Consider the following 9,935-nt stretch of genomic DNA (forward strand, 5'->3'; position numbering starts at 1 on the left):
GATCTACTGGTAGATTGCGATCTACCTGTTGGACATACCTGTTTTAGAGAAATGGATTCTTTACTGAGAGTTCTTCACAAACATACAATAAATTCAAACACACTCACAATTACACAGGCCTAAGAAATATAGTTAGAAAGGGATAGCGACATTTGCTTGAGCAGGTAAAAATGTTGATTGGGCAATACTTGCCTGTCCTGAAGAGATGGTGATCCACAGGAAAAATGAGGAGATTGTAAGGGAATAATGGTCATATTCTGAAACACCAGAACACGTGACTCTGGGCAGCACTACACTGAGAGTGAGCAGGATGGGGCGGGGTTTGGGTATGGAGAGAGAGAGAGAGAGCACATGGCCAGGCTCTTTTATGCCCTTTTGGGGCTTGGAGGCGGGCTTCACTGGCCACCTCCCTTGTGACGTCCCCCCTCTCTGATCCGTCCCCCTGGAAGTTTCCTAAAAAAAACTGGTTGCAGGAGAAACTGGTTTTGCAGGAGGATGGGGCAGGATTGGGCAATGTTGAATCTAATCACTTTACCAGTGGGCACCTTTGGAGAACAATAGAGGCAGTATACTGCATACTACTTGCACAGTCCAGGGGTATTGTCTTTTAATGGTTCTGGCTGATGAGTTTATGATTCAGCTGGGCAGTCGCAGTCTGGCTGATGAGCTGATTGATGAGTCAGCCATCTTATTCCTTCCTGGCAGAGGCTCCCTTTGTTATGCTGTGGAGCCTAAATGCATCATCTGGTGGGGTGGGGGTTGCCTGCATGTTGAAGGAAAGGTTTTGCTCTCTTCAGGATTTTAAGTCCCTTTTGCAGAATATGGCGTTCCTCTATAGCAAATGGTTGCTGGCTTTTGTGTGCAATTCATGTGGCTAGGGAGCTTGGCTCTCTTCCTGCTGCACTGCGGGTAAGAGACGGCAAGGTAACCCCAGGAACCATTGGCACATCATCTCAGGAGAAGGCTTTTCCTCCGCTGGCGTGTGTCTGCAGCTGGCATCACTTTTGGGTCACCACACACTTCAGTCCCTTTTTGTACACTGATTGCACAGTCTAGTTTTTATCACATGAACTATATAAGTCCATAAGAGTGCTATATGCACCTTGCAGGGCAACAACACAGCTCGATACACACTCAGTTTCTGTCTGGAGATATGACTAGGATGATTGGGCTTATTGGAGGCAGTACTCTTTTTCTCTCCTTCTCTTCCTTGAATCCAGAAATGACTTTCATGAATAAAAGTTTGTTTTACAGGTTCATCTGTAAGCCTTCCCTCCAGCCGCCCAAAAGGTGAATCAAGTTCAAGAGGGTTGGTAAAATAAACACACTTCAGAATGTTTTTCCTGGCTTTAACAAGGCTTTGTGTCTGTGTTTTTTTCCTTCTTCTGCCTCTGTGCCCTTATGAAACATGAGCTCTGCAAGCTGGATAGTGCTGGATATTTTCAAATATCCCCTCTGAAAAATGAGTTAGAAGGGAATCAAACTGCTGTGAAAATTCCTCCAGCTTGTAGCGGTTGAAGTCTTCAGCTAGAGTACCAAGAGACGCAGATGTGGCTGTCACTCTTGGATCAGAGAGCTGTGAGGCCACTTTCTAGTGTTTTAATACCAAGGAAATGCAAACAGCATTCAGGATTCAGCATTCTTCTTTGTCGTTATTATCTCGTTGTCACTTGGTAGGGAAAAAGAGTGTTGTGTAATGCCATTGTTGTTTAAAGCTGATCCTGGGTGATGATTTTTAAAATGATCATCACCTTTCTCCTCAGAGGACCATGTAACTGGGTATTTGAACAAAGCTCAGTGCTAGTTGAGGGCAACATTTGGGTGCTGGGGTCTCTCCGCACCCCAAACCCTGCCCTCTCCAAGCTCTACCCCTCAAATCTACAGGTCTGGCCCTCCCCTTAGTATTGCCAGCCTCCAGGAAGCACCTGGAGATCTCCAAGATCAGTTCGCCTGGAGAAAATGGCTGCTTTGGGCAATGGACTCTATGGCATTATACCCTGCTGAGGTCCCTCCACACCCCAAACCCTGCCCTCCCCAGGCTTTACCCCTCAAATCTACAGGTCTGGCCCTCCCCTTAGTATTGCCAGCCTCCAGGAAGCACCTGGAGATCTCCAAGATCAGTTCGCCTGGAGAAGATGGCTGCTTTGGGCAATGGACTCTATGGCATTATACCCTGCTTAGATCCCTCCTCACCCCACACCCTGCCCTCTCCAGCCTCTACCGGTATTTCCCAACCCAAAGTTGGCAACCCTGTAACTGGCTATGGAACCGCTTTCCAGACCCTTGCAACCCAGAAGACATGGCATAGGAGGAGGTGCTTTTCTACCTTAGCTGCCACTGCATAACCCCAAATCAACATAAGTCAGGGGTGGAGGGAACCATACCTGTTACCATGAGGCTGTCCTCCCATACTACCCACTTGGGGCATCAAAATGACTTGAGACAGCCCTGCATTATAGCTAAGCAGAACGAAATAAACATGTCTTGCCTCCCTCTATTTTTCCCTTCCCTCTGCTGTCCCACCAGCCACAGCCGGGACACTCACCTGGAGCTTCCTTTTAGAGATTGTTGTATTTCTTCCACAACGGGCCTTACTCCTAGTACTTTATGTAAATAGAAAGGTGGAACCCAAGAGGAATGCTATGGAATCCACAGTTTCTTGTAATATTCAGAGTAGAAATTCTAACCACTCCTTCCTATTAAGCCTGGTTTTAGACCAGCTGCATCATATTAATTTGTGCTCACTGTCTCATAGTTGATCAACAAAACTCTGGAAGACTTTCAAGGAATGAGATGGGGGGAGGTTATAAAGCACTTGTTTTTGGGCAGCCCCATTCATACACCTTCTCAAGAGGACAAAGGCTTGCTGGCTTTCACTGAGGGTGTACTATAACTCTGCTCTACTATACATAAGCCCTCTTGAAACAACCCCACAAAAATACGTATGATAAATTAAGTGGATCTCTAATTACATTACTGTCAGAACCCACAGCCAACAATGAAGTACAGACATTCAGGAACGGTAATACCTTTATTGCAGAACTATAGATGCAGTAACATAGGCATTGTTAAGAATGGCGGCGGCCCCATGGGCATAATAGGATATAGGGTATTCGTATGCACCCCCCCCCCAGCACTGGCCAATTAGGCACCCTCCCGCGCGCGGGATAAGGCTTAGAGACCGTTAGGTAGCTGAAGCTGAGAACAAACACTCTCCCACGGCACCTAGGGAAATCCCAGACACTACAACACCCTCCTGCACATCTGTATAGATAAGTGTTTCGGCGCACAGCAGAGAAAGCACAGAAAGGAATGCAGTAGCAATTAACCTGAAAGAAAAGCAATAGCAATTAACCAGACACAGACCAAACTCCCCAACTTTCATGGCAGCATAGCTGACATACTGCCCTCTCAAAAATCAGCTTCTCCCGACCATTCTGAGAGATCTCCCGGTCATTCTCGGAGATCTCCCGGTCATTCTGGGAGGTCTCCCGGTTTGTCCGGGAAGTCCCGATGGAACTGTCGTAACAGTCCAAGGGCCCGAATATCCCCTAATTCCACCCATTCGAGGTGCTGGGGTCAGAAATCCACCCACTCAACCAAATACATCAACCTTCCCTGTTTGATCTTAGAGTCCAAAATTTTAGATATCTCATAATGTTCTTCGCCCTCAATCATGATGGGAGAGGGCACCGGTTTCGATGGACGCCGGGAGCCGGAACCCGAATCTCTCTTCAGGAGGCTGAAATGAAATACAGAATGTAATTTCCTCAAATTTTTTGGCAAGTCCAACTCCACAGCAACATCATTGATGATCTTTTTCACCTTAAAGGGCCCAATGTATTTCCAACCCAACTTCCAACTTGGCCGTAACATCTTGATATTTTTAGTAGAAACATACACAGAGTCACCAGGCTGTAGAGCCCAACCCTCCACCCTTTTCTTATCAGCCTGCGCCTTATAGGCTTCTTTGGCAGCTGTCAAAGTTTTACACAGTAGAGGCCAAGAGTCCTGCAATTGTTTACACCATTGAGCAGTGTCCCCCGGCCCCATGTGTGTGTCCTCTTCCAGGAATGGGACCGGCGGGCTGTCATAACCATACAGTGCCTTAAACGGGGACATCCCCGTGGAAGAATGACAAGTATTATTATAACAGAATTCGGCTAGGGGCAACAAGTCATTCCAATTGTCCTGTTGATAGTTGGCAAAACAACGCAGATATTGTTCCAAAGTTTGATTAACTCTTTCAGTCTGGCCGTCGGTTTCCGGATGGTAAGCGCTGCTAAGGCCTCGTTCCACTCCCATCAGTTTCATCAGCTCCCCCCGGAACCGGGAGACGAACTGGGTCCCCCGGTCGGAAACCACTTTGGTGGGGAGCATGTGTAACCTCACCACGTGCAGGAGAAATGCTTTTGCCAGTGTTTTAGCCGTGGGTAGTGAAGCAAATGGAATGAAATGCACTTGCTGAGAAAAAAAAATCCAGTACCACCCAAATCACAGTCATCAATTTGCTTGGTGGTAAGTCAGTTATAAAATCCATAGAGATAACTTCCCAGGGTCGACTCGGATTAGGAAGCGGGTGTAACAGTCCCGGGGTTTTTCCCAGTCTGGGTTTACTCATGGCACAGATTTGGCATGACTGAACAAAGGAGGATAAATTCTTGCGCATTTGTGGCCACCAAAACTGCCTTTGGAGTAATTGGATTTAACGAATCCCGAGTGTCCGGACAGTTTGGAGCCATGCACTGCCTGTAACACCTCCCCCCTGATTGAGAGGGGAACGAACAGCTTATGTCCCCGGTACCAACAGCCATTGTCCCGTAGTTCAAAATCTCTGCTTCAAGAACTTCTTTATCCTTTTCCGAATGGGCGGAGGTGAATTTACTGTGCCAAGTGTCTGTTTCCTCCTTCCCCACCCCAGCAGGAGGCGAGTGCAACGTCACAGGGGGAGGAGAAGTTAGGCGGGTTTGGCTGCGAGTTGTCACTGCCCCGCCCATCTGTGAGAGTGTGAACACCAAGTCCAAGACTACATCTCATTGGCTGTCGTGTTGGGGTAGACGGGACAGGGCGTCAGCCAAAGAGTTCGCAGAACCCAGGAAATGATGCAAGGTGAATTGAGATTTGGAAAAGAAATTGGCCCACCGGAGCTGTTTGGCATTGAGAGATCGAGGTGTTTTACGAGTTTCTAAGTTCTTATGATCGGTCCACATCTCGAACGGGACCCTCGCCCCCTCCAACCAATGCCTCCATGTGGATTGGGCAAGCTTTATTGCCCCTGCCTCCTTTTCCCATACTGACCAGTTACGTTCCGTGTCACTGAACTTTCTTGACATGTAAGCGAATGGATGCAACAATCCATCCCCCCCTTCTTGTAAAATCGCCCCCCCCATGGCAACATTAGACGCATCAGTTTGCTCAACTAATTTTTTCGTTTCATGGGGGTGGGCAAGAACTGGTTCTGAGGTGAACAAGGCTTTGAGGTGATCGAATGCCTCCTGACACTCTTTACTCCATGGCAGCGTGGCGCTCGGCTTAGTAGCCTCTGGGCCCCTCCCCTTAGTTTTTAGCAGATCTCTGAGGGGTAAGCTGACCTGGGCGAAGTTGGGTAAAAAGGTTCTGTAGAAATTTGCAAAACCGAGGAAGGATTGGAGTTGTCGTCGGGTTCGGGGTACCCCCCAACCCAACATGTCACAAACTTTCCCCGGGTCCATCTCTAGGCCCCGGTCAGAGATCCGATATCCTAAGAAGTCAATGTGCGTTTTGTGGAATTCACATTTACACAGCTTAGCAACAGTTTCTGCTTGTGCAATGTGGTTAAGACCTCCCTCACCAATTTCATGTGTGACGGTAGGTCGGGGGAGTACAGCAATATATCATCTAGGTAAACAAGCGCCTCTTGAATAAGTGCTTGTGCAACACTTCATTGATCAGTCATGAAGACCCCCGGGGGTCCCTGAAGGCCGAAGGGCATCACCCGGTACTCGAACTGGCCGAGGGGGGTGTTGAAAGCAGTCTTATGCTCATCCCCTTCCCTGATGCGCACCTGAAAGTAGGCATCTCGAAGGTCCAGCTTGGAGAATATTTTTCCTTTTGCCGCTTCAGCGAGCAAGTCTTTAATCAACGGCATGGGATAGGCATTAGTGGAAGACACTGCATTTAAACCCCGGTAATCCGTGCAGAGTCGCAGCCCCCCATCCTTTTTCTTTCGGAGGAGCACCAGGGCCGCGTAAGGGGACGAGACCGATCGGATGAACCCTTGGGCTAAGTTCTTGTCAATGAACTTGCGTAGTTCCTCCTTTTCGGCTGGTCCCATCGCATAAATGCACCCCTTGGGAAGTTTCTGCCCCGGTAACACTTCAATGCTACAGTCGGAATGTCTATGCGGGGGAAGTTCATCCGCCTCCTCCTCCTCGAACACCCTAGCCAAATCCCGATTCTCGGGGGGAATGGCGAGCAGTTCCTCCTGAGCTAGACATATTCTAGGGCCTTCAGCTATCAGCTGCTGGCCCCATTTCGGGTTCCAACGGTGGCCTCGGCACTTAGGTGAAATGAACTGTACCTTCCCTTCGTCCCACAAGACGTAGGGATCATGCCCGTGCAGCCACGGGGCCCCGAGGACTAGCAGGAACCTGGCGGCTGAGGCGATCACGAATGCTCTGTCCTTCCAGTGATCCCCCACCCCGATTCGCAACGGCACAGTCTTGTACTCACACGGATCTTTCATTGTAGAGCCATCCATTTGTGTAAAGATGAGGGGATCTTTCAACTTTACTGCCCCAGCCTCCAACCCCATAACCAGGGAGGGGATGATCAGATCCCTCCCACACCCCGAGTCAATCAGGGCTCTCACCTGTATATGTGTTCTGAGGCTGAGGTTAATCGAAGTCACAGTCACAAAAAACAAGGAGGGAAAACTGCTCACATTTTGCGGCTCCGGGATCGGGCCCTGCTGCTCCATGCCTCTTACAGCAGGACCAATCCGTTTCCCGCCGGCTCGGGGTCGTCTCCGCTGGATTCTGCCTTTCCTTCTTCAGGAGCTGCCTGCAGGGCTTTGGCATATTTTGGCTTTCCCTTTGGCTTTTTCGCTGGCATGGCCAGGCACACTTTTGCCGGTTCGCTTGGCCCCTGTTTCTCGCTGCAGTCGGCCGCGAAATGGCCCCACTCCCCACACTTCAGGCAGAGCCCCAGCCGCATGCGGTGCTCCCAGGGGTGTAGGCCGGCCTCCTGCCATCGCGATGTCCAAGCGTAGGGTGTTCAGGCAGGTCTCCGCACTCTCCGCCTCTTGCATCCAGGCTGGGAGGGATACTGGGTCAACAGCCCTCAGGACAGTCTCCCGTATTTCGGGATTCAGTCCCACTCTTTATAGTTCCGCCAACACAGGATCAGGCCAAGTTTGCACTTTGGCCGCGTGTAGCTTAAACTCAGAGGAGTATTCCCTCACCGATCGCCTACCTTGCTTCAGGGTTCGCAGGAACGCCCTCACCTTGGGCCCAACGTTCCGGTCTTCAAACTAGGCTCGCAATGGCCACATAAAAGCGTCCAGGTTCATTAGTTCCGGGTCCTGGGTGTTGTGCAGCCCCGCATACCAAGCTGCCGCAGGGCCCCTGAGCCGAGCCACCACCACATCTACACGGCTACTGTCATCTGGGAACAGGTGGCCCAGTCTTTCCACAAACTTCATCACTCGGACCACGAAATAGGAGAGTTCCTCCGGGTTCCCATCAAAGGTGGCTTCGATGAGGTCTTTCGGGTGAGGTATCGCCCGTTCTCTCTGGCTGCCAGAATGTGGTGCTGGAACCGGGACATCGTGCGAGCCCGGTTGCGGGGCGTCCTCGGGCTGGGGCGGCTGCTGCTGTGGGGCCGGCGGAGCAACCGGCCCTGTGGGGACCACCGGTCGGGCCTCCCTCTCCTCCCTGATGGCTTGGATTACCAGCTGTGGGATCGCCTGGATGATGTCCTCCAGCGTCCGCTGCATTTTCCGTCTCTCTCAATGTGCCACCTCCATCCGCTGGGCTAGTTCCAATGCCTCCTCCGGGGACACCCAGCCATTTCTCACCTTCGTCCTCTCCGTCACCCATGCCCCGGGTAATGGCTCAAATGGGGCCCCAAAGGTGGGGAACCCCCCTGCCTCAGAAAATCCCCGGTTGAATCGACTGTCTCTTGGTGGCCCCTGCGTGAGCATATAAGTCTCAGCTGTAGAGTCTGGGTGAAACTGGCTCCAGCTGGAGCTTGGCTGATAACCATGGCTGGGCGGCCTCCTTGGCCACGTCAGGGTCAGAAACACCAGGGTCGATGTCGTCTTAGGAACGGCTCCCACGTCAGCTGCAGTTACTGGCGGCAAGGTAGGCACCGGCAACGCTGGGTCGTGGGGGTCCCCTGACCGGTCGTGGTAGGAGTTGGGATCCCCCCCGGAGTCGTCTTTCTCAGGAATCGGTTTCTCCTCTCCATCGCTCATCTTGGTTGTAGAGAGATGCGCAGAGATAGAGAATGGCGGATTCTTAACAGAATGTCAGAACCCACAGCCAACAATGAAGTACATGCATTCAGGAACGGTAATACCTTTATTGCAGAACTATAGATGCAGTAACATAGGCATTGTTAAGAATGGCGGCGGCCCCATGGGCATAATAGGATATAGGGTATTCGTATGCACACACACACACCCAGCACTGGCCAATTAGGCACCCTCCCGCGTGCGGGATAAGGCTTAGAGACCGTTAGGTAGCTGAAGCTGAGAACAAACACTCTCCCACGGCACCTAGGGAAATCCCAGACACTACAACACCCTCCTGCACATCTGTATAGATAAGTGTTTCGGTGCACAGCAGAGAAAGCACAGAAAGGAATGCAGTAGCAATTAACCTGAAAGGAAAGCAATAGCGATTAACCAGACACAGATCAAACTCCCCAACTTTCATGGCAGCATAGCTGACAATTACCTTGGCAACTAGTTGTGGTTTGGGCACTTTCATTAAGTCACAGATGTAGTTACGTTGCTCCCTCACAAATGGCAACTCTGCATCCCTGTTTTGAGAAGGGAAACAGCATATAAAGTTAGCATAACATTATCTCTCCCTTATTATAATTGAATGGCAACGTTCTATATCGCAATGTTCTAAATTTGGCCCCTTTAGTGTTAGGCCGGTGGGACTGCCACTTACCATATCTGTCGACCAATAAGAAGCCGAAGCCTGGTCCCGCCCACACCACCCCGCCCAGCGTTTCAAGGTCTTTTGCATATGGAAGCTGATTGGACTTCACTGCATTCCACACCTCAAACTCACCCCCCTCCCCGCAAGGCAGTTGGAATGTCAGTTGCATATGGAACCTTCAAGGTCTTTTGCATATGGAAGCTGATTGGACTTCACTCCATTCCACACCTCATACTCCCCCCCCTCCCCGCAAGGCAGTTGGAATGTCAGTTGCATATGGAACCTTCAAGGTCTTTTGCATATGGAAGCTGATTGGACTTCACTCCATTCCACACCTCATACTCCCCCCCCCCGCAAGGCAGTTGGAATGTCTGGGGTTGTGTAGGTCCCAGGATCATGTTTTAAAAGCTGCCTGGGGGATTATGGACCATTCACACACTTTCAACCTTAACATACCTCATAGGGGGAGAGGAGAATGATGACAGCTGCTTTGGTTCCCACTGCAGGGAAAGACTGCCCTTTCTCTAGGCAGAGGCTGGGGGGGACATAGGGTTGCCAACTCCAGGTTGGAAAATTCCAGGATATTTTAGGGATGAAGCCTGCTGAGGGTGGGGTCTGAGGAGGAGGAGGAGTAAGAGGGGGACCTCAGACAGATACAATGCCATACTCCCCACCCTCCAAACAAGCTGTTGCCAGTCTCCAGGTGACAGCTGGAGAGCTCTTAAAGCTCTGGTGCTAATTCAAAGTGCTGCAATTTATCGACAGAGTAGTGTTTTGGCAAAT

At 50.6% G+C, this 9,935-nt stretch overlaps 1 protein-coding gene across 1 annotated transcript in view; it reads right to left on the reverse strand.

Moving 5' to 3' along the window:
* The window catches only part of TBCD (tubulin folding cofactor D), a 380,958-nt gene that overhangs the window by 2,740 nt on the left and 368,283 nt on the right, over nucleotides 1-9,935 (reverse strand). Inside the window, exon 39 of the mRNA XM_015426300.1 lies at nucleotides 8,940-9,024. Coding sequence (XP_015281786.1) covers nucleotides 8,940-9,024 — 85 coding nt within the window. The remainder of the gene's footprint in view (nucleotides 1-8,939; nucleotides 9,025-9,935) is intronic.

The sequence above is a fragment of the Gekko japonicus genome, unplaced genomic scaffold, assembly GCF_001447785.1.
Source record: "Gekko japonicus isolate JY-2015 unplaced genomic scaffold, Gekko_japonicus_V1.1 scaffold501, whole genome shotgun sequence".
In the NCBI taxonomy this organism is placed as follows: domain Eukaryota; kingdom Metazoa; phylum Chordata; class Lepidosauria; order Squamata; family Gekkonidae; genus Gekko; species Gekko japonicus.